Source organism: Arachis hypogaea, chromosome 13 (assembly GCF_003086295.3).
Source record: "Arachis hypogaea cultivar Tifrunner chromosome 13, arahy.Tifrunner.gnm2.J5K5, whole genome shotgun sequence".
NCBI lineage: Eukaryota > Viridiplantae > Streptophyta > Magnoliopsida > Fabales > Fabaceae > Arachis > Arachis hypogaea.
The window spans coordinates 22,881,498-22,906,055 of NC_092048.1; the positions used below are offsets into that span (position 1 = coordinate 22,881,498).

General features: G+C 34.9%; 2 protein-coding genes across 4 annotated transcripts; one reads left to right on the forward strand and one right to left on the reverse strand.

Moving 5' to 3' along the window:
• Positions 1–2,268: 2,268 nt before the first annotated feature.
• On the forward strand, positions 2,269–4,849 carry LOC112737687 (bifunctional protein FolD 4, chloroplastic). The gene is made up of 5 exons (XM_025787704.2): positions 2,269–2,591; positions 3,136–3,461; positions 3,688–3,924; positions 4,056–4,223; positions 4,354–4,849. Exons 1-5 carry the CDS (start codon positions 2,369–2,371, stop codon positions 4,522–4,524), a joined length of 1,125 nt encoding a protein of 374 aa, XP_025643489.1. The 5' UTR covers positions 2,269–2,368; the 3' UTR covers positions 4,525–4,849.
• Positions 4,850–5,187: 338 nt separating this feature from the next.
• On the reverse strand, positions 5,188–9,725 carry LOC112737688 (phosphomannomutase). Of its 3 annotated transcripts, none has more exons than XM_025787705.3 (12): positions 9,343–9,725; positions 8,889–8,982; positions 7,688–7,732; positions 7,503–7,569; positions 7,121–7,197; positions 6,861–6,896; positions 6,710–6,765; positions 6,525–6,624; positions 6,334–6,429; positions 6,157–6,246; positions 5,686–5,737; positions 5,188–5,570 (listed from the first exon to the last, which is right to left on the reverse strand). In XM_025787705.3, the coding sequence occupies exons 2-12, from the start codon at positions 8,955–8,957 to the stop codon at positions 5,515–5,517; spliced, it is 744 nt and encodes a 247-aa protein (XP_025643490.1). In that variant the 5' UTR covers positions 8,958–8,982; positions 9,343–9,725; the 3' UTR covers positions 5,188–5,514. The 3 variants fall into 3 exon arrangements, with proteins under 3 accessions (XP_025643490.1, XP_025643491.1, XP_072067554.1); XM_025787706.3 differs by having other exon boundaries at positions 8,889–9,000; positions 9,343–9,582; XM_072211453.1 differs by having other exon boundaries at positions 8,889–9,222; positions 9,343–9,582.
• Positions 9,726–24,558: the final 14,833 nt, after the last annotated feature.

A 24,558-nucleotide genomic window follows, 5' to 3' on the forward strand; every position in this document is an offset into this window, starting at 1 on the left:
AACGAAAGGACCACTATCATTGAAGAAGCAACGGCGAGAACGCGACGAGCTAATGAAAGGGGAAGAACGCCACGAGGAAGGAAGAACAGAAGGAGATCAACGGCAACTCGGCAAGCAGTTTCTGGCTTTTCGATGGTGGCCAGAGAAGAATGAGTGGCAGATTGCCCGATTAGTAATGATGTCTCTGAGTGTGGGTGAGAGATTAGGGTGAAGCGCCATATGTGAGAGTGAGAATGTGAACATTAGGGTTAGGATGAATTGAAGTAACACACATATATTATTAATTGTGCGGATACATAGATCTGCGAATTAGATACACGGATGTAGACTAGATACCCATGCTCCAATCCTTTAAGGGTTCCGATCGAATTCAGTCTGCGAATCGAATTATATCCACAAATTACAGATCAGATACAGATATTTACTGCAGATCTACACTTCTGATCTGATCCTTGATCACCCATATTCTTTGCGGATTGAATTATATCCGCAATTTACAGATCAAATACAGATTTTACCACAAATCTACAGATACGATTCGATTCATGAACACTTCTATTCTTAGTATTATCATGTTAATCTTTTGATATTTTTGTCTAGATATTATTTCGGTTATGTATTTGTTTTTTTTTTTTTTTTTGGTTGGGTATTGCTTATGCATTTTGGTTATCCTTCGAATACATCAAACCAAATTTCCAGTGCAATTAATTTTAACGGATCTACAAAAAGGAAAAAAAAAAAGAAAATTGTAATCTAAACTATATTTATCTATCCCAAAAGAAAAAACTTTTCTCAAATATTATATTTCTTAATAATTTTAGTACAAAATACTATTTTAATAATTTTTTTGTGATTTATTATTTTAATAATTAATTTTTTAGAATAATTCTTTAAAGATTAAAATTCAGGTGTAGTTAATTTTATATAGAATTGATAACTTTGAATCGTTAAATAATTTGATAAATTTGACTAAATTGTCATTTAACGATTTTTAACTATTTATTTTATATGAAGTTAATTACACTGAGTTTCCAATTTTTTTCAAAATATTTTGTTGTATTAAAAAAAGTTAAAATACTTAACATTTTCTTTTACCAAATAGTTACTAGAATTTGTACACGTAAATTAATATAATTTATATTTATATTTTGTAAAATTTGCACACATAATTTTAGACCAACAATTAATAATAATAGTTTGTATTTAATTATTTATATTTACAAATATTTACATACAAAAATTATAAAATTTATCAAAATTTACACATATAAATTAATATAATTTGTACCTATATTTTTTAAAATTTACATACATAAATAATAATTTAGCGTTTATAATGAATAAATAATGGTTAAAATTATAAAACACTAAAGACCAGCTTCATACTTTATAATAAATAAATAAACATAGAGTAAAGTATCGTTTTTGTCCCCAATGTTTGGGGTAAGTTCCAAAGTTCTCCTTAACGTTTTAATCGTCTTATTTAAGTCCCTAACGTTTTAAAATTGACTCAATATTATCCTGCCGTTAAGGATCCGTTAACAGAATTGACGACGGAACAAAATTGAGACGATTTTGAAACGTTAGGGACTTAAATAGGACGAAAACGTTAGGGACAAAAATGATACATAAAAATAAATTTTAATTTAATTTTATCTTTCAATAATATTAATTTTTTATTGTAAATAGTATTCAATTATTTTTTAATTACATCTAAATAAATTACACTTAATCACATTACTTTTATTTTAAATAAATTTTTTTTATAATTTTAAAGAATTTTGATACATTAGAGACAAAAGGTATAATTTATATTTTATTGTATATATATTATTTTGCAAGTTTATAAACTAGTTATTCTACAAACATTTCATGATAACTAAAAATCTTTAAGAGTAAAATTATAAAAAAAATTAATTTATTTAAAATAAAAGTAATATGATTAAGTGTAATTTATTTAGATGTGATTAAAAAATAATTGAATACTATGTATACTAAAAAAATTATATTATTGAAGGATAAAATTAAAATTTTTTTTATGTATTATTTTTGTCTCCAACGTTTTCGTCCTATTTAAGTCCCTAACGTTTTAAAATCGTCTCAATTTTGCCCCGCTGTCAATTTTGTTAACAGATCCCTAATGATAGAACAACGAGTCAATTTTAAAAGACTTAAATAGGACCATTAAAACATTAAAGACAACTTTAGACTTATCTCAAAGAACGATACTTTACATAAAAAGGAAAAGTTAAAAAGAATAAAAAAATTGGAGAATCTATTCTCCAAGAAGTGAGAAAAGCAAAAAACGGAGGCAACATTTGATCACTAAACCTGTGTTGTGTTGTGTGTGAGGAATCAACTAATACTAATGGCTTCTGCTGCTGCTTCTTCATGTTCTTCCATTTCAATGATGTTCCTAACTCATTCCTGTGCTTCTACTTCTTCCACCGCCCACCGCCTGCTCCCACCGGGATGCCTCCGCCGCCGCCTCCACTGCCACCCCTTACAGAGGGGCCCCACCTATCTCCGGTGCCTCACTTTTCACTCTTCCGCAGCAGCTCCTTCACTGCCCCATGTTGTTTTTCCCCATGGTACAAACAAAGCTCTCAACTTTTCTGCTGCTTTTTGTCTATTTGAAACCTCCGTTCAGTTTTAGCTTGATGGGTCATTTGGAGTACCCTTCTTTTGTTATTTTGTAGCTATCTAGTGTAGTTATGGCATTAAAGTAAAAAAAAAAAAAAAAGCAGTCTCTTTTACATTCAACTTGAAATGGTGCTAGTGACTTTTTTTACATTCAATAGGGTTTAGGGTCTAGTTTTCTTTTTCTTTTTGGTGGGGGATTTGAGTTTCTGTTTGGTTGAGATTGCCAGTGTTTGTGTCTGCCTGTGTTGATTCAACATAGCCTGCTAGTGACATTGTAGAATTAAATGGATAAGCTTTGGAATTTAGCATGAATTTTACCTCAGTTACCTGCTGATTAGGTTCTAGATGATAATTTGTACAATGAAGAATTTGAAGCCTTATGTCTGATCAAGATATTAGACTTGGATTGGGCATGTGATTCTCTTACATGCAAGAAAGGTTTCGCTAAGTTATGTTCATATGTTTATTTTTTTAATATGATTATGTGTGCAGCATCCCTGACTACTGGGACTAATACTAAGGTGATTGATGGAAAAGCGGTATCAAAGCAGATCAGAGATGAGATAACAGCTGAAGTCTCCAGGATGAAAGAAGCTATTGGTGTGATTCCAGGGTTAGCCGTAATCCTTGTTGGAGATAGAAAGGACTCTGCTACTTACGTGCGTAACAAGAAGAAAGCTTGTGAATCTGTTGGAATCAATTCTTTGGAAGTACGTTTGGCTGAGGATTCCACAGAAGAAGAAGTATTGAAGCATATTTCAGGCTACAATGATGATCCTTCAGTTCATGGCATTCTTGTTCAGTTACCTTTACCTTCTGTATGCTTCTACATCTCTAACTTCATTTTATATTAAGGAAAAAGTATTCTAAATTATGCTAAGTTTCCTATATTTTCATGGAAATACATCAAGCTTTTCATACACGAAAGATCAATAACTTATAGCTGAGTTTACTGCAGATAAGAGTGACTTAATGACTAATAGATAAGAGTGACTTAATGACTTCCATTGGAAGCTTTAATAATTTTCCTTGGCCTTATGACAGCATATGAATGAGCAAAATGTCCTGAATGCTGTTAGAATTGAGAAAGATGTAGATGGCTTTCATCCATTAAATATTGGTCGTCTTGCCATGCGTGGTAGAGAACCACTATTTGTTCCCTGTACACCAAAGGGGTGCATAGAGCTACTTCACAGACACGGCATTTCTATTAAAGGAAAGAGGGCCGTTGTAATTGGTCGGAGCAATATCGTAGGAATGCCAGCTGCTCTCTTGCTGCAGGTAAACATCTCATTAGTCAAAACTTTAAAAAGTTATAAACAGTTCAAAATTTGTTTTATTTAAATATAACTGGCTCCTTTTTTTTTTTTTTTTATCCAACATGTGTGTGTGTGTGTGTATAATTTTCCTAGAGGGAAGATGCTACTGTCACTGTCGTCCATTCAAGAACCAATAATCCTGAAGAGATCATAAAGCAGGCAGATATTATCATTTCGGCTGTTGGGCAGCCAAACATGGTTAGGGGAAGCTGGATAAAAACTGGTGCAGTAATTATCGATGTCGGAATCAACCCAGTAGAGGTTAGTAGATTTAATTTAAGTCCTTTATCTTGGTTGTATTTTTATGAATAATGAAAAAAACAATTAAATGCATAAATTTTAAAATCAAGGTTATTTAACCAATCCATGTGTATTTGGGGGTTTGAGACAGGATCCGAATAGCCCTCGAGGTTATAGACTGGTTGGAGATGTTTGTTATGAAGAAGCCGTAGAAGTTGCCTCGGCTGTTACTCCTGTTCCTGGAGGAGTTGGTCCAATGACCATAGCAATGCTTCTCCAGAATACACTCATCTCTGCAAAGAGGATGCATAATTTTGAATAAACAAGTGAAACCATGTAATATCATTTTTTCCATCAATTTTTTGTTTAGAAGATTGTTGGATTTTGTCTTACCTTTATGATTTGGTTGTACATTGAAAAAAAAAAAGAGGGGGGGAATGAAAGAGTTTCTTAGGATGGTAGCATAAAAGATCCCCTTCCATGTAGTTGCATAATGTGATGCAATAAATTCATTACTCTTAAGAAACTTGGTTGAAATGTCAAATCTAGCGGTATAGGATACAAGTAGTGAAAAGAAAGCTCTTGTATTTATTCTGAGTCTTAATTTCATGAATAAATTATAACTCAAAATGAGACCAATTGCTCAAGTTTCTTGATTTGGTTCTCCTTCTACATGTTGGTTATATGCATGTGTAGCTTCCTTATCATTATTTAGATATAATTGAAATTTGGGACTAAAGAATGTGAGTACTGATGTTCAGCCAAACTATGAATTGGAAGTACATTTTGTTTGAGAAAATAATTTCAACTTTTATTTTTATTTTAAAGCTAATTGTAATTTTAATTTGTTTTTCTTTTTTCTCTTCAAATTGAGATGTATATAGAAAATGGATGGTGATATTACCACTTCTATATTTGATAATTTCATTGTATACATGATTTTTTTTTTGCATTATATATTTGCATGAATTTGTTAAAAAAAGAATTATCAAAACACGAATAATAAATATCCATTTCCCAAAAAATAAGAAGTAGAAACAAGAAACAAGCTTCTTTAGTTGTTTTGAACATAAAATAAGTTAAATCTAGTGGCAGCAACACTGTCATGTTATGAGTTGGCCGCATCACTCTAACAGATTGATTTGAAACAATTTAACTGAATGACATGCTTATTTATCAAATCCAATATATAAAAATGCCAACAAAATTACAAAATTGGGGAACCAAAATTACAATGATTTGCATCTTGTGATCACATGTATTTGATACTTCCTCAATAGTGGTTCTCAGTGGAAACACTGCTTCAGCAAATTCAATTTTTAAGGAAGAGAGCTGTGCACTGCTTCATGGTATCTTCAGGACTTGTAACTGAAAAGGAATGAATACATATGGTCTTATTTAAAATGAAATTGTTTCAGCATTCCATTGTAACCAAAACTCAGTCATTTTCATATGTTATGATTTAAGTTAGAAAGCAACTAACCTGTGTGGCCAAATGTCCTTTCTGATTCATAGATCTCATGGTCATTTCCACCCTGCTCAAAGAAAATTACAAAATAAGAATGTAGGAAATTAATTAATCTTCATCCTATGGTAACACCATAAAGTAGACATATAGCTTCAGTTTTGGGTTGCAACAGTTGGCAGTAAAAAATTTCAATAAATATATAAATTCTAAAAGCATTATCATTTTGGTAAATTATTTGAAATAGGTCCAAAATGGAGATAAAAAAAGTTCATGCAGTCTCCATAAACAGATAATTATTTGCTTGTTACAGAATTTTTTGCCCCAGCTCACTTTAAGGATTTTCACAGAGATGTAACATTGATAAATCATAGACAAAGGTTCGGTAGCGACTAGCGTTATAGAATTCAAAAATCTACAATGGTACAGAGTTACAGATGTGTGTTTGATACTCTACAGGTGTATTGCATAATAAACTTAAGGACTAACCTTGTAGGTTTTGTCACCAAAGAAGTGAATTTCGTTAAAATCTTCAAGGTATCTAAGGCAGTATGTTTTATCCCAACCTTGAGGGAAAACCTGAAGAGAAGATTCAAATTAAGATATATTCACTTATAACTTGACCATTAACACATTTGCCACATCAGCATGAAGATCATCACTTACATCAAAGCTTATCTGCCCTCCAATGGAAAATGTCAGATTAAAATGAGCAAACTTTTCACGAAGCACCTCAACCATTTTCGGACGAATGTTGTGAATCTGAGAACATGCGTTGCAAACTTTCAAAAGAAATATAGTATCAAATTATATAGACCGAAATTCTAATTAGCATTCACATGACCAAGATGTCTCACCTTGTCATACTTCTCAAATTCATCTCTTTCTTCTTGGCTGCAGTTTCGCCCGATTGGCGACACATTCAGCATTCCACTACGGAATTCTATGAATGTTCCCCTGAAAAGATTGTGACAAAACGTTATTTATAAGTTTCCTGCAATAAAAATGAAATGTATATGATTAACCTCTGAATATCGCTAACCTCTTAATAGGGATATCCAAGTCAGCAATGTAATGAAGTGTGAAATTAATAAATTCCTGCAACAAAATTATCCCCAAATGCAGTTAGGAGGTAATCAGCATGGTTGGCTCAGTCACAAACAATATGGCTTGAATGGAAATTCGGGCCTTACCTTGAGCTTTTCATCACCAAGGAATGATTTCAAGCTCTGTAAACAGGGAAATTTACAACTTGTCATGGTGTATTAGATCAAAACTTTACATTGCTGGATTAAGAGGAGAAAAAAAAAAGAGGGGGGGGGGGGTTTACAGGCCACAACATAATGGTACTAGTTTTGTTCTTTTGATAACAAAAGGGTCATCACAATTTTTTCAAGCTACATCTGATCATTGCAATTTGATTCTATCAAGGATCGAGGTTTATGAGGTGTACCTGGGTTCCAATGAGGTTTCCTTCCTTATGAGCCACAAGACCATTCTCAGAAAATACATAATCATAGTCATTGGTAACTGCAACAGTAAGGGGTATATTCAAAAGATAGATCCTTTTGATTTCATTATAATAGCTTATCAAAGATGCATGATTTGACAAAAGTAGAGAAAAAATAAAAACTGAATTCTCAGCTTATATCAGCAAACATGATTCCCAACTTCAACCAATTTCAAAGAAGACAACAAAACAAACATGAAAAAGAAACCACATAATAGAATTAATTAGCATTAAGCAATGAGAAGGAACACTACAATCAATTTTCTCAAAGTGGTTTCGCATAACAAAATTATAGCATCAGAAATCTGAGATGCTTGTAGCTAACCTGTGCTGCCAAGTTGCTCAGATATCTTTACAAGGTCAGAACCGCCCACAACTCCAACTGTTACAACCTGTAGTAGGAAAAAGGAAAGGACTTTTAAAGCAGGTTCTATGAATGGTCACGTATGGATTAAGAAAAGAAATGCATGTAAACTTTTTTTTCCCAAAAATAAAATCCGGCTCATTTACCTTCCTTAGATCTTGCATGAACACCAACATCTCTGGAGTCACCACCTTGAATTCGAGTAGGAAACAATAAATAAAGGTGATGCAAGACTAAACAATCATAATAAATCCAGATTTCTAGTTTTCTTCAGCATTATGGTGTTATAGCATGCTATAATTAGTAGGCTTTGGATTCAGTAGCCTCTCCAAAGAGAGGCTATTGGTAGCCTCTTCATAGTTATAAAATAACCCCATGCATATTTTTTCATATTTAAAAAGTACTCATGCTTTGTTTTTTATTTCTTTTCAGACCTTCACTGTTCAAATAAGAGGAAAAGAAAGTACTGCCGCATCTCATTGCTGCCTTATCCTTTGAAAGAACTGCAACACCATTAATAAATTTTGATCCACCTCCATCATGTCCAATATAAACATTGACAATGGTGGTGATTGATGGATGATCTTGGTGAACGATCTTTGGAGTGTTGATTGAGCAACATGGGCTCACTTCTTCCTCTTCCTCTTGTTTCTCTTTTGTCATTGTTATTCCTTCTCTTTGCTCTTTAATTATTGAAATATATGATAAGTATTGGTGTCTTTATTCATACGAGTATGCTCTTCACTTTTTGAATAATCTAGGTTTATTCAATCAATTCATTAATTTCAATACAAAATAAAAAAAAAATATGACTTCAATTTGTTAAAAGATTATCTAGTTTCATAAAGAGACCCAGAGTCAAATTCAACATTGATGACTAGTTTGTGCAGCATTTGTAGCTGTTGGAAGTGGGAATGTTTTTCTTTTTCTTGGTTGAGAGTGGGCTCAGTTGGAATACAGAACTTATTTTTATGGACTTCTCATGGAGATAAAAAGTATTCATACAACTTCATGCCAAACAAATGAAACTACTGAACAGTGTTGATGGAAGTTGCAATAGTGAAGGCAGAAATGGAAGTTGGGATAATGCGTGTTAAAAAAGAAATAAAAAAATAAAAAGGAATACTTTCAAATATTAAAAGATATGTATCGGGTATATTTTATAATTGAATTTGAAGAGGCTACTAGTAGCTTTCTTTGGAGAGGGAAACCGAATCCAAACCCTAATTAGTAACGTTAAACTACTTGTAGACAATAAATCTGACTCAGAACACATCAAATTGCTCCATTAATATATTTTTTTTATCTATACAATAGTAATGCCATTGGCTCAAGAAGAAGAAATACCTTCCTTGGGGCTGTAAGAGTCCCATCAACATCAAACAATGCAATCAAACCAGGTTTCCGGGCAGCCATTTATTCTTATTATTAGCACCAAAACCTGCATAGTGTTGAACCCCTTCATCAAGGTTTAAGCAAAGATATGGTCAAAAATGCAAATCAACAACTTTTCCCCCTCAAAGGCAACTGTTTGCTTCATCAAGCAATAAAGACACAAGAGTATATGAACATTGTCCAAAACTTTATTATATCCTCCAGCAGCTACATAATTGAACTTGTATGGTAAACGCTTATTCATCAATAGTGCAAGATAATTGCAATCTTACAAGTTTTGCAAATGCTGCTTCGTCAAATAAGGAATTTTGGAAGAAAAAGAGAAAGAGCCAGCTCAGAAATGCAGAATTCCATAAAATTTTTAAAATAAATAATAAAAGAAAAAAAAAAAAAAGAAAAACGCTACCTTGCACGCAACGCAGCAACAGCCAGCAGGAGTGAGAAGCTGGGAGCGTGCGATCTGAGCGAGAGAGAAGTGAGAAGTGAGAAGTGAGAAGAAGGAAATTAAGTTGAAGCAGATAGACCGTTACAATGGGTGGAAGCAAAGGAGTTGATGTAAAACGATTTGAGATCTGTGAATTGGACACAGGAAACTGCTTTCAGTGGGGCCTACAACAACACTAGAATGCAACCAAGGCGCGCGCGCAAAAACGTGTAGCGTACCGTACAATCTAGTTAAAGATGAAAACTGTGGTGTTTCTCAAAACTGGATCTCCCAAAGGTTTTTTTTTTTTTATTTCACACACATATTTTGATTATCTTTTGATTTGTGTCTTTGGTATTTTAAAATAAAACATTATTTTTGATATTTCAAATAAAAGATAAAACCTAAATTTTAAATATGTATTAAGTTAATTATTATTATTACTACGAACATTATTATTATTATTAAAACTGCAAGTTAGACGAATAGGATAGGTGATGCAGAGTAGGTTGCCAATTTACTATGATTGGATTAGATGGAAGCGAGTTGGATACCTACCAGTGCGGATAAGGCAATCAGATTAGGGTAATGCCAATTGAAAGTTTTATTTTAAGTTACTGATATTAAATTTTTTAATTTATTTTTTATATTAGAGAGTCCTTGATAGCAATTTGCTGGTGTAACTTGTAACTTGTAAGTCCTTTATGCCAAAGACAACCATGTATTTCGCAAAGATACAATTTTAATTTCTATTAATAATAAGTCGAAGGTCACTTTACTAGATAAGTAGTATATCCAATTTCTGAAAAAAAAAATGATCGATATAGAACTTATTTAATGTTTTTTCAAAATAAAATTTAGTAGATTTTTTAATTTTCAAGCATTTTGTGCACATCTGGTGGAGTAATTCGGAAGCATGAGGAGAGTGATGAGAAGTTACATTTGCACCTTAGCAAACAATGAATTCCTAATCAACAATGAATAACTTCTTGGCAATCTTCATTGCATTTTCTTGCTTCACACCACATGTCTCTTTAAATTTTGTCCTATTTCCATTATTACAACAATGAATAACTTTCAACTTTCCTTACTAGAAGCCAAAAAGGAAAGGGGGAAATTTTTTTCCTGAATTCCTAATCACTTTGAACCAAAATGGTGGCACTTAATTCATGTTAAGAGAGGAGGAGGCCCAGATAGGCCACCAATTGGAATAAATGGAAGATGGCATCATGGAATATGCTGTAATCCATCAATGGTAAGAAGGAAGTAATGTTTAACTTAAAATGCCCCTAACAAATCTTTAAAAGGGCTTGGATCCTAATTTCTATTGGATCTAGGAGTTAAGAGTGTGGGAATATAATTTAGGATAAAGTATTATTTTAGATCTCAATGTTTGGAGTGAATTTTATTTATTTATTTATTTTTATCTCAAAATATTTAAAATGACATCAATATTATTTTATTGTCAAATCTCTCACTAATAATTAATAGAATTAATGTATTGTTAATAATATTTTTGTTAAAGTTACGTTTGCTAAACTTTCTTCTCATATCTTTATCCTCTCAACAAATCTAAATTCCATTTTTTTACTCTCTTTTTATTTTCTTTTTACACTATTAATTTTCTAATGAACTTATTGAGAAGGTGAAGGTAGGAGAGACGAGTTGAACAAACTTAGCTTTATAAAAAATATTATTAATAATACGTACATTAATTTTATTAAGTGTTAGTGAATAATTTTACGGTGAAATAATATTAATATCATTTTAAATATTTTGAGATAAAAATTGGACGATTAAAATTTTAAAAATCAACATAAGATTCACCCCAAATATTACCCTATAATTTATTTAGTAAACTGAATAAGTGATATATAATAAGTTTTATAGTTAGTCTTCTATCTACTAAAAGAAGAATTCCGACAAAACTAGAAATGAATAATGGCTTTTTTATATATTTAAATATAGAAAAAACTTTAATTCCCAGAATACGCACTAAATGGAAACATTTCTGAAATACGCAGGGCCATCTCATCGGCGGCGTCCGCGAAATGGAGAAGCAAGTCAACTCGCGACCGGCGGCCGCGAATTGGAGCTGACAGGAGCAGCTTTTCCGTTTCGTGCATGGCAGGAACGAAATGACCCATTCCACCCCCGGCGCACACGAGTTGGACCATGTCAAGACCTGCGCCAGCGAAATGGGGGCAATTTGCTTCCGGTGGACACGAAATGGAACATGCTGCAAGCGGCGGACACGAAATGGAAGGCTTCGTGTGTGGCGCCCACGAAATGGGTGCAAGGTGGCAACATCAAAAAGCGTACCTCACATGCATTGGGTATGTTGGGTGGCAGGGGACACTTGGAAATAGAGCCAACACAATATTAAAGAGTGTGGGGAGGGGACCTCATGCACGGTTCAAAGGTAGTGGGGGTTTAAAAAAAAAAATTTGTTGAAGGGGTAAAAGAAAGCTGGGTGCAGGTGGGTTTGTGGTGGTGAGTTTGGAAAAAAAAATTTACTTAATATGAGTGGGGGTGGGGTTAATGCGGATGAGAACTTGAATCGGTTGGACGAACTTCATATAGCAGCACATTTATTCCATAAGGTTAGTTTACGTCGTTAAGCTCGGTGATGTTGTTAACGATTTTTAGAAATATTTTTTTCGATATTAAAAATTTGTTATAGTATTTTTAATTATTGTCTTTCTTGCTACCTTATGTTGCAGCCCACACGTGTTCTTACTCCTCATGGAACACTGGTTGATGTTTACATGATAGATTCTGCGGATCCAATCATGGAAACTAGGCAGCAGAGGCTCGAGCCATATCTTAGACGCACCAGATTTTACTATGCCTCTTTGATCAAGCGCTTTGAGTACGACAATCCACTTATTAGTGCGTTTGTCGAACGTTGGCGACCGGAGACACACACATTCCACCTCCCGTGGGGTGAGTGTACGATAACCCTAGAGGATGTTGCAATGCAGTTAAGTCTACCTGTTGACGGTCAGCCTGTGAGTGGTACTTTGAGGTCATGGAGCAAGTTTCACCAAAGAGATATTTGGGAATGGTGTCATGAACTGTTAGGTGAGGTTTCCGCCGGCCACATAGGAACAACAAAATTCAACATCAGGTTAAAGTGGCTCAGAACTCGTCTTCAGCAGATGCCGCTTGACTTAGAAGATAATGGCCTCATGCAGTATGCACGTTGTTACATACTTTACTTGTTGGGAGGTGATAGAAGAGAGATTTTATGCCAATTTGGAAAAATAGATAAAAGTAATTCCGTTGTGAGTATAGTCCAAACTGGCAATGGATCCTCTTAATCGAAATTCAATTCAAAAGATGTCACAATTCAATACAAAAATTACCGAGAGTATTTAGACTCTCGGGTCGTTCTCCCTAGGAACTAATGCCAATGAGTGCACATAATTTAGGTTGTGGAAGGCAAAGGGTTCTCAATGATAAAAAAGCAATAAAGAAATAAAGAGATAAAAGAACAAGACAAAATTGCAATTAATAAACTAACAAAGGAATAAAAGAACTATGTATATAATATAAACAAGTAAAACTATAAAGTGATTGAAAAGTGGTTTAAAACATAAATGAAACATTGACTTGGGATGAGTCATGGAATCCCTTCCTTGCCATAACCACAACTATGATAATTAACATGAGTTAATCTCGCCTAGTTAACCCCAAACATCGAGAAGTAAGTCAAGCAAGCATAATTGACCTTAATCCATAAGTTCTAACCAACTTACCAAACTAGTTGATAAAAGACTAGCTTTAATGGAAACAAGAATCAACTAACTTCCCAAGAATTATCACTAAATGTTGGACATTATGGCTCTAGTAATCCATAAACTCATTTTCCCCAAGTCAAGGGGTGAAAATTATCCCATAATCAAAATTGACATTTCATCAAACACATAGTGGGCATAAACATAAAACATAGCAAAATTGGTAAATTAATGAAAGTTATGAACCATAAATGACCAAAATCAATAAAGACAACTCAAGCAAACATATAAAAGCCATCAACATTAAATTAAACAACTAGGAATCCAAAATTGCAAGATTATGTAAATTGACAAAGAAAATTGAAATAGATAAAAATGTAGCACAAGTAATGTAATTAAAAGAGAAATTAAAGAAATACTTACAATACAATTGCTAGAATCTAAAATCAAACTTGAAGTATAAAATGCTACAAACCCTAATTAAAATCCTAAGAGAGAATTTCCTAATCTACACTACTCCTACTCCTACTATATGTTTTTCTTATTCTAAAATGGTTCTCCATTGCTATGTGTTGTTGCTCCCTTAATATAGCCTCTTGAACCAGCCTCAAGCCTTCAGAAATGGGCCAAAAGAAGCCCCAAATCGCGAGTGCACGTGCATTTTTAATGAAGGCATGCACTGGGACCTGTGCGGACACACAGACCTGTGCGTCTGTACACTTCGCCAAATTTCCACTTGTGCACACGCACAGAGGGTTGTGCGCACGCACACTTCGCGATGCTCTGGAGTCGCTCTGCTTGGCTTCTTGTGCGTACGCACGGGTAGCTATGCGCACGCACGCATGCTGATTCCTTCTGTGCGTACGCACGCATGGCTGAGCTCTCCTCCTTTGTTTTCTTGATACTTTCTCCCAAATGCATGCTCCTCTTCCATTCCCACTAAGCCATTCCTACCTTATTCATCTGAAATCACTCACAAATAACATCAAGGTATCGAATGGAAGGTAAATGGAATAAAATTAGTCAAAATAAGTGCAAAAGAGCATGTTCTCATAATCAAGCACAATTTAGGGAGAAAATACAAAAGCATGCTATTTTAGTGAATAAGTGTGAGTTTATGTAATGAAATCTATTCGAATCAAACCAAAATACATCGTCAAATATGGATTCATCAACTCCCCCACACTTAAACAATAGCATGTCCTCATGCTAAACACATACAAAGGAGAAGGATAAAAGGGAAACAACTTATTGAATGCACTATCTATATGCATGTATCTATGCTATATACTAGCTATATATATCTATCTATAATGTCCTATTGATTTGGTGCAAACAAACAAGAAAATTTCCAATCAAGTATATAAACATATAGGGCTAAGGAAAGAAGTAGCTCAATGCAAGAAAAATCTAGAGAATTGATTCAAGTTTCAAAATGAAGCAACTTGCAAGAATGCATGACAAGAGGTAGAGGAACATAGAATTGAGTAATTGAACCCTCACTAGGTGTATGTACACTCTAATCACTCAGTGTTTAGGGTCAATTCACTCAAGTCTCCTCTAATCATGCTTTCAAGGAATTGCTTTTCATCTAACAATCAACAAGTATTTGATGTATGTATGCAAGTATCATGAGGTCTTTAGAAGGTTGTAATGGGGTTGGGGTAAGGGTAGGATGAGTATATGGCTAAGTAGACTAAATGATTGAATCTTTGATTAGCTCAAGTACCCAACTCAACCTATATCAATCAACCCACAAAAAATGCATTCTAACCACCCATTACTTCTTTTCACACACATTCATGCCTTAGTTTCTATTCAAAACACATATGCATTTCTTATTCATCATTTTTTTCTCTTTTTTTCTTTGGGGTTACTTTTGTCCCATCTTATTACTATATTTTTCTTTCATTTTTTTTTCTATTTCTTTTTCTCTTTTCTTTTTTTAATGACAAATGCATATGGTTAAAGCAAATTGATACATGAATGTGCACCCATTTTTTTTTCCAAATTTTCAATGAATACTCACAACAACATTTTTCTCTACCAATGCTTTCCCAAAAATTTTCCCCACACTTAAATGACACACATTCTTCAACCTAAGCTAATCAAAAATACAATTCAAGGTAATTCATGGTTTTCTGCTTAGGGTTGTGATGTGCTAACAATTAGAACAAAGGGGATTAAAAAGCTCAAAAGGGGTTAACAAAGGTAGATGCAAGGGTAAGTCCATATGGGTGAGTGAGTTTAATTCAAAAATGGCTTCAATCATGCTAAATGCATTCAAGACATCAAACATCGGAAGTAAAGAATCAAGCAAAACCAAGATCACAATCATAGAAGTAGAAAAATCACACTATGAACAAAATTAGTGGTTAGAATGTGTAACCACTCAATATAGCTCAAAATCTCACAAGGTATTTGTTCTTTACTCTTCTATGTTTCATAAAAATCATTCAAGCAAGTTTGAAAATAGTTTTCAAATCAATGCAATAGAATGCCCTTGAAGCAAAATTTTTAGAAATCTTTGTTGTTTTTCGCCAAAACTTATTTCCTATATGTATGTATGTTGTGATGGATGCAAGTTTTCAAAATTTTCCTAGTTTTATTCCTAATTTTCAACAATAAAAAACTAACATGAACAATTAGGATAAAATTGAACTAGGTGCTATACTATTCACATCATCCAATCACAACTTCTATCTATAAATATATACCATGCAAATGCAACATATATATATTAACTAGAGTAAGGATGCAATAGTAAAGAAAATACTAACAAATATCTACAAGAAACATAATAAAAGTAAATAAAAATAAAGTGAAAAGTGTTCGGAAAAGAGAGTTTACGCCCCAAAATGACGAATCCTCCCCCACACTTAAGCTTTGCACGGTCCTCTGCGCACGAACACAATCTGGAGAGAATGTCTTTCAAGTTCCTCCACCTTTAGTTGGCGGATGTTGTGGTTCCGGGTTGCTGTATACATAAGTGAACAACAATTGAGGAAAAGATCATATGAGTGTGGTATGATAAAAGATAATGTGTGTATTCTAAGTGTGCGCACACTTTAGAACAGACACATTAGCCGGGTAAAGCGGTGTACACACAATCTAAAGAAATAGCATACGTTCCTCAATTAAATTGCCTAGGTTGCAAGTAAAGAATAAGCAAAACTTAAGGTACAAGCAACCCTAGGTAACCACAACAGTGAATTGAATCTATGAGAGATTGGTTATCGATATTGTGTAAGTGAAAGTGCAAGATTGATAAAATAGCACAACAAGCAATAACCAATGCAATGAGGAAAAGAAAACTACTTATTCATCATGAAACACAAAGAAAGAGTCACATGGTATATGTACTTATTACAAAAAGTGATACACTTGATAGCAATCAAGTGAAGTCACTCAAACAAATGCCAAGCATTAACAAGGAGCAAGTACCAGTCATGTGATAAATTTAACATGGAAACCATGATGAACAAGTAATTTCAAGTCAATTCACTTAAGTCCATATGCACTTATAAAAGTTTCACCTAACATGTAACAAAATGTAAATGTGTGCGTGCGCACCTAAGTGTACACACGGGTAGCTGTGCGCACAGACGCATGCTGATTCCTTCTGTGCGTATGCACGCATCCTTGTGCGCACGCACGTATGGCTGAGCTCTCCTCCTTTGTTTTCTTCATACTTTCTCCCAAATGCATGCTCCTCTTCCATTCCTACCAAGCCATTCCTACCTTATTCATCTGAAATCACTCACAAATAATATCAAGGTATCGAATGGAAGGTAAATGGAATAAAATTAGTCAAAATAAGTGCAAAAGAGCATGTTCTCATAATCAAGCACAATTTAGGGAGAAAATACAAAAGCATGCTATTTTAGTGAATAAGTGTGAGTTTATGTAATGAAATCCATTCGAATCAAACCAAGATACATCATCAAATATGGATTCATCAGGAGGCGTGCTTCTTCCAGACAAGGCCAACAACACGGTGCATGTTCAATATCTGCCGTTATTGGCTGACTTTGATGCCATCGGTACCTACAGTTGGAGTAGTGCCGTCCTCAGCTGGTTATACCGTGCTATATGCCTAGCAACAAATTACAGTGTTGAGGGTATGGCCGGGTGTCATACGTTACTCATGTCGTGGATATACTATAGATTACCTTTTTGGGCATCGAATGTGACGACGCTATACAGTTTTCCTTTAGCCACGAGGTATGTTATCAGTATTATGTCCTTTATGACTTCTATCAGTTATCCTTTGAGGCTGGATATTCATTTTTTTTAATTTTGTCGTTCCACAACAGGTGGGAAGGGAAAAAAGGACAGAATGACTATGCTGAGCAGCGCCTACTGAGGCACCGTCTGAGATTGGACAATTTGCAGGTGGATGAGGTTGGTGCTGACTGTTATTAATATCTTTCCAATAAAATACAAATGTGCATTGTGTGATGGGGTTGGTGTTTTTTGTAGTTTATATGGCAACCGTACATGGACCCCTGTATTCTGTCTAGAGTTCCGGTTGAATTTCTCGGCCACCCACATGGAGATTTTTATACCGCCATTGTGCCGCTAATATCTGCGCCTGTGCTTGCTGGCCCTTCACGACGAATAACTCATTCATGCGATGGTAGGTAGACTTCACAATTGCACACACCGGAAGATTTCTGGTGCCCTTGAGGACGAAGTTGATACACTCGGAAAGATTGGTCGTCATATGACCATATCGTCGGCCCTCGTCCAAGTGCTGCAGCCATTTAGGTGGCTCTAAGCCTCGGATCCAACCCATCATCTGAGGAGATGTCACAGGATCCTCGCTACTTATTAACTCAAGGTAGTACTGCACCTGCTCTTGCATCTTCGAATACGCGGAATTAACCAGGTGTCTTTTGGCCTCCTTACTCTTGAAACTTGTTGCGAAGTTGGAGGCAATATGTCGTACACAGTACACATTGTGGTTCCAGCCACATCCTTCGCGCTCCAATGCGGCCTTTATTGCCACATGCTTATCCGAGATCAGCAAAACTCCTGGCCGAGTTGCTACATGTCTCTCAAATTGGTGAGGAAGAAGTACCATGAATTTGTGTTCTCTCTTTCGACAAGTGCGAAAGCGACATGTAGAATGTTGTTATTTCCGTCCTGTGCTATACCCATGAGAAGGGTGCCTGCGTACTTACCATACAAGTGTGTACCGTCCACGGACACCAGGGGCTTACAGTGCCTAAAAGCTTGAACACATGAAGGGAACGACCAGAAAACTTGGTGAAGCATGACACTATCACGATCTAGAGTGTTCCTGACATAGTACGGCCACGTTTGGAGGTCAACAATTGTCCCTGTTGCAAAAATCTTTGGTTTGTCAAACAAGAAAACGAGCAAATTGACACTCAATAGAAAAGACCAAACGATGGTAAATTGTAACTAATACCTGGGACGAAAGCTTGCAGCGCATTGAAGTATCTACGCAGCTGGTCATACGAATCGTCTCAATCACCATAGATCCTTGCAATTGCCTTCTGCTTCGTGTGCCAAACCTTCTTGTAAGACACCTTGTACCCGTACACTGACTCAACCGATCCTTGCAACACCTTTACACAAATTGTCGCATCAGTATGCACCATGGGAAATATGTGCTAGCAGATCACATTGCTATAAAGTTGAGTGTGGTCTTGAGACATTGAACTTGCCAAACAAGTATGAGGCCCTTCGTATTTTCGAATTTCCTAAAATCTAGAAGACCTTGTTTTCGCAACCCGTACCATCCAATGGCATTGATCCCCGAACTGTTTGCATCGACAAACATACCGACTTTGGTCTGACTCTACCACCTTATATTCTGCATTCTTACGGATGTTGTAGTTTTTGACTGCCAGCATCGTTGTTTCCCGGTTAAGAAACTTCAACCCTATCTCCAGCTCCATCTCGACTGACACAGCATAGCTGCTCGGTCTATCCTCTGTGTTGCTCAAATGCATTGCTCCAAGATTTAAGGACAAGTAGTATGCTAGTATGCTGGAGGATATACCACCACCTACTGGTTCGACACGTGTTGGAGGAACAAAGTCGCCATGCAGAGGCTGCATTTCCCGTACGGCTTCTGCCTCATCATCGCTCTGCATTTTGTTCCGGCGTAACAAACGCGTTGAAGCTTGGACTACGGGTCCTACTGCTATCCCGACCCGGAACAAAATCAGCCGCTCCCAGATTTCTGACACCCTCTACATTATTGGAACTGGAAGAGCTTCCACCAATATCCTAAAGATTCAGACAAAGCTCCAATGAATAGATGTTTCCTATGCTGCGATGATAAGAAAACATCATCGACACATGCTGATCACATTTTATCTGCATTTTTTTATACACGAACGAGTTGGCCACCACAACAGGCATCCTGTAAGTCAGCTTCGTGATTTCTTTTTTCCCCACCATGCCGGTATGCATCAGAATCAGATTCTTCAGATCTTGCAACGATGTCTGTGGCGGAATCATTATCCATAGTGGATCGTCGCATACAAATGTAATACCTTCTGCCGTATGAGAAATTTCTGCATTAGGATATATAATCACATAAACGTTCTCCGAAGCCATACATAAAGCAACCCAATCTTAACAATGGAAGAATTTTTAGAGAGAAAGAAGCTTGTGAGGTTCAGAACAATTTCAGAGACTTAGAGAAGAATAGAGATAATGCCTTCTTCGGTGGAGGAAGCAGCGTTTATATAGCCACAATGAGGTCCCAATTCGTGTGCAGTACACATAAGGTGCCTCATCTCGCATGCACTAACAGTGAAATGGATCCAATTCGTGCCCGCCGCCCCAGAGTTTCCCATTTTGTGGATGTCAGCCACTAATTGGCTTCTCCTCCATTTCGCAGGCACCGTACTAGACATGGAAGCTGTCCGTGTCAGCTCCAATTCGTGGCCACCAGGAGTGAGTTGGCATGCTTCTCCATTTCGTGGGCGACGCCTATGAGATAGCCCTGCGTTTTTCATAAATGTTTTAATTTGGTGCGTATTCCGGGAATTAAAGTTTTTTCTATATTTAAATATATAAAAAAAGCCAATGAATAATAGGCTTTCGGCCAATGGATACTCAAAGATTTAGGGCTAGTGGATCTAAAAAAATTATAATTTAGTAAGTAAAGAAAAACATTGCACCACTTACAAAATCTTGTTTTGTTGTTCAACACTTGTTCCCAAAGGAAACTAAATTTATTTGCCACAATACTCTAACCTAATTATCTTTCTAAATTATTTAAAGAAATTGAAATCTCATGTTACATACTGAAAATAAGATTTCTCATGAATAAGTGCTTCATTGAACATGGTTCCTTTCAACCATAACAAATTTTGCTTGTTTTAATGAACCTGGCTTATTATCAACTCTCTTGAATTAAGTAAAATAGAACAAATGAACACCAAAAAGACTAATCAATCCTCATCAAACAATGCTGATACTAATTGAAGCCTTCTGATCAAAACAACGAAACTTTATTTCGGACGAAGAAGAGACCAAACTGTTATAAAAAGTAACTCATCCTAATTCCTATGTGTGGCTTATCTGTTATAAAAAGTAACACCACATCAGTTTTTGTGTCATAAAGTAAATAGGAATTCAGTATCTCTCTCTTCTCCATTAGGAAGAACTAACTTTAGTCCCTATTGTGATCCCACTTAATTAATTAATTAAAATACTTAAAATTAATGTAATTATTTTTTTAATAATATTATTTAAATTTATAAATTTAATAATAATTTATTATTAAAAAATATTAATATTAAAAAATTCATATATAACAATAATACATAATATATAATTCGGGATTACACTAATTTGTAAAATTACTTAATACAAAGAAAAATATAATTAAGCTCTATAGTTGACGACAAGCATTGTGAAATTGTCATACGTGTTCAATCAAGTCCTCTTTCAATTGTCTATGTTGCTGCCTATTTTGAAGTTGGGCATTTATTTGGAGAAATTGATGGTATGGAAGAGAGTGTTCTTCCCCCTTTCCTTTCTATTTCAGCGTGTAAGAGTGTTATGTGAGGAGAGAGAGTGTTAAAAATTAGGATTTTAGGTTTAGTTTAGTTGGGCCAAGGGCCCACTATGGGTCCGGTTGACCCGGTTTGGTTCGTTCGGTCCAATCTTGGTCCGATTTCTACAAAATTGGTATCGAAATTCTCGACTCAATCTCTTCTATCATATTAAACCATAAAAATCACATTTTTTGCTTTCTATAATAAATTCTCATTTATGGGTTAATTAGCCATTAATTAACCGAATTTTACATAGTACTCTGTTACATTCTCGATGAAATAGTAACCTTTTCTTCTTGATCTTCATTTGCTATCCGTAAAAAGTCATTCAATAATTATCTCTAAGCTATAGCTTCACAGATTGACATCCATAGTATCATCATTTTAAAAATTATATTTTATATTTTTTACGCAATACTCTTTCCTTCTTTTTTCTTTCAATTGCATTCTATAAATACAGCACTACAAGGATTTTTGCATTTACAAAAACATATGGTTAAGTTTATAAATGTTGTTGTCCTCTTCACCAGTTTCATTCATGTTACTTTTAATAAAATAGTTACATTTGTGTATCTCTAGAAGATTTATTTCCCCAAAAGGTATTTGCATTTTTCTTTTATTAAACTTTCATATCCAGCTTCAGTTCATTTATTGTTTTAGTTCTTACTTCAGTACTACCAGTCTGTGCTATTTATCTTGCTAGAATAATTCACATTTTCTCATATCGGATGGAGACCCAACAAAGCTCTCATAAATTGGTGGAAGAGAGTCGTATTTTTTACCTATATATCAACCCATTTTTGGTATTATATGCTCCCTCACAACAAGAACCTTTTCGTTATTGATTTTTATTTATTTAATATTTCTGGTTTGTTCCTAATGTTTAGTTGATTCCATACATATTCATACATAAATCTAATTTTATATTATGGTTACAGAACATCCATGAGCTTCCCAGCATATTTTACAAAGAGTACAAGAAATTCTTTGAGGATAGGGGTGAGCACGGGTCGGGTTGGTTCGGGTTTAAGGTTAAATTAGAACCGAACCAATTGAATTATAATTGGTTCGGTTTGGTTCATATTTATATTTTTTTTTGTGTACTCGAACCAAACCAAATTGATTGAAAACGGATTGGTTCGGTTCGGGTAATTAGATACCCGATGAAATATAAATTCATAAAAAAAAATAAAAAAATAAAATTTTTATCTTAAAAAATCTGTAAGTATAATAAACATGTAACATTAATAAAAATAATCCAAACATGTTAAACACCAAATACATTAAAAACTAAACACATTAAAATCCAAACATATTAAACACTAAAGATATTAAAATCCAAATATATTAAAAGGAATATATATTTTTTAAATTTTTATTTAATTAATATATAATCGGATCTACATGTTGGTTCGGGTTTCGCACCCCCAAAATTGTTACCCGAATCAATTGCTAGAGAGAGTCATTGGTTTGGTTCGGGTTGGACCCGATTATCCGTTGGTTCCAAAACCAATTTAATTGGTTCGGTTTGTGTTCGGACGGATAATCGGGTACCCGCAACCGTGCTCACCCCTAGGTATGGTGCAAAATCTTTCTCTCCCAGCTGAGGTTGTGATAAGCCATTTTCGACATCATCATACTCTAAGTTTTGAGCAAAATTTCCTGCATAAGTGTCTCTTTCATCCTCAACAATCATATTATGCAATATAATACAAGCTCTCATTATGTTGGCAAGCTTCTTCTTTTCCCAAAAGCGAGCTGGACCACGTATAATTACAAAGCGTGCTTGTAACACTCCGAATGCTTGCTCCACATCTTTTCTTTGCCCTTCTTGGTATTATGCAAATAACTTGCGTTTTTCCCCATGTGGCTTTGAGATTGATTTGACAAATGTGGCCCATTCAGGATAAATACCATTTGCTAAATAGTATCCCATAGTATAATTATTACCATTAATAGTATAATTTACCTCCAGAGCACGGTCATTTAGAATATCATCGAACAATAGAGAACGATCTAACACATTGATATCGGTATTTGAACAAAAAACTCCAAAGAATGCATGTCATATCCAAAGGTCTGAAGATGCTACAACCTCAAGTACTATGGTTGCAACCCACGATAACCACTCATGTACATACCTTTCCATGTCTTTGGACAATTTTTCCATTACCAATGCATGAAGTTAATGCTACCTAACATGCCAGGAAAGCCACGACCCTTCGCCAATTGTAGCATGCGTCGTACATCATTTGGATTTGGTTTTCACAAGTATTCATCCTCGAACACCGAAATGACACCTTCAACAAATTTTTTCAAGCATTCAATTGTAGTGCTCTCGCTTATGCGCACATAATCATCAACAGCATCAGCTGCTACGCCATATGCTAACATCCGTATTGCAGCGGTACATTTTTGGAGTGGTGACAAGCCTCTTCTTCCAGTTGCATCAACCCTCTGTTGGAAATACGGATAGACGTTTGAGAGAGCGTCTACTATCTGAAGAAACACATATCTTCTCATTCGAAATCTCCGTCGGAAAATGTCAGCATTATACACTGCTTCATCTGCAAAGTAATCTTGGAAAAGGCGATCATGTCCTACTTCTCGATCTCTGTTGATCCATCTACGAGGAGTTTGGATAGAGCTTCTATCGATATATTCTTCTTTTGAATCTTCGAATAAACACTCATCGATCCAATGATTCATGAGTGTGTTATCTTGCCGTCTTCTTTTGCCATACAAAGCCTCATTAAACATATCATCAAAATTTCTAGCCATATCTTGAAATGTAATTTTTAGTACTCTTTCGAGGTGAGAAACAAGAGTTGAAATGGAGTTGCAGAGTCATTGATAGTTGATATTTATAAGTGTGTCTGCAACAAGTATCTACTTTTCAACGGCTAGTTTTACAACAGCTACTTAACGGCTAGTTTTGCAACGGCTACTTAATGGCAAGTTTTTTCTTGTCTAAATTTAAAACAGCTAGTTTTGCAATGGTCACTTTCATGAACAATAACGACACAATAATATTGACTAATTTGAAAAGTTACATCAGAAATAAATAAAACAGATTACATCACATACCAGTAATACGCAATAAAAATAAGAACATACTACATAACTTTACAAATACAAGGAACTATTAAATAAACCACTTAGCGATTATTTTCTCACATGCAATCTCATGAAAAGCTTGTCGTTTTTTACTCATTGTAGACGTGTCAGCATTAAGTATTTGCATATCCATTTCCCCTTTCCTTAGCCATCCTTTTCATTTTTCTTTCTTTTGCATTTATCTCCATTTTTTTTAATATACATCTGAGTTTGTAATTCTTGTTCTTTCATTGCCGCTTGAATTTGTAACTCCTTCTCTTTGATTGCCATAATCTTTGTTCTATGTTTCCTCT

Coding starts and splice junctions, on each gene's coding strand:
- LOC112737687 (XM_025787704.2), top strand. CDS start 2,369: ATGGCTTCTGCTGCTGCTTCTTCATGTTCTTCCATTTCAATGATGTTC. Junction 3,462..3,687: donor TTCAGTTACCTTTACCTTCT/GTATGCTTCTAC, acceptor GCCTTATGACAG/CATATGAATGAGCAAAATGT. Junction 3,925..4,055: donor CAGCTGCTCTCTTGCTGCAG/GTAAACATCTCA, acceptor TAATTTTCCTAG/AGGGAAGATGCTACTGTCAC.
- LOC112737688 (XM_025787705.3), bottom strand. CDS start 8,957: ATGGCTGCCCGGAAACCTGGTTTGATTGCATTGTTTGATGTTGATGGG. Junction 7,570..7,687: donor TCATGCAAGATCTAAGGAAG/GTAAATGAGCCG, acceptor TTCCTACTACAG/GTTGTAACAGTTGGAGTTGT. Junction 6,766..6,860: donor TTGGTGATGAAAAGCTCAAG/GTAAGGCCCGAA, acceptor ATTTTGTTGCAG/GAATTTATTAATTTCACACT.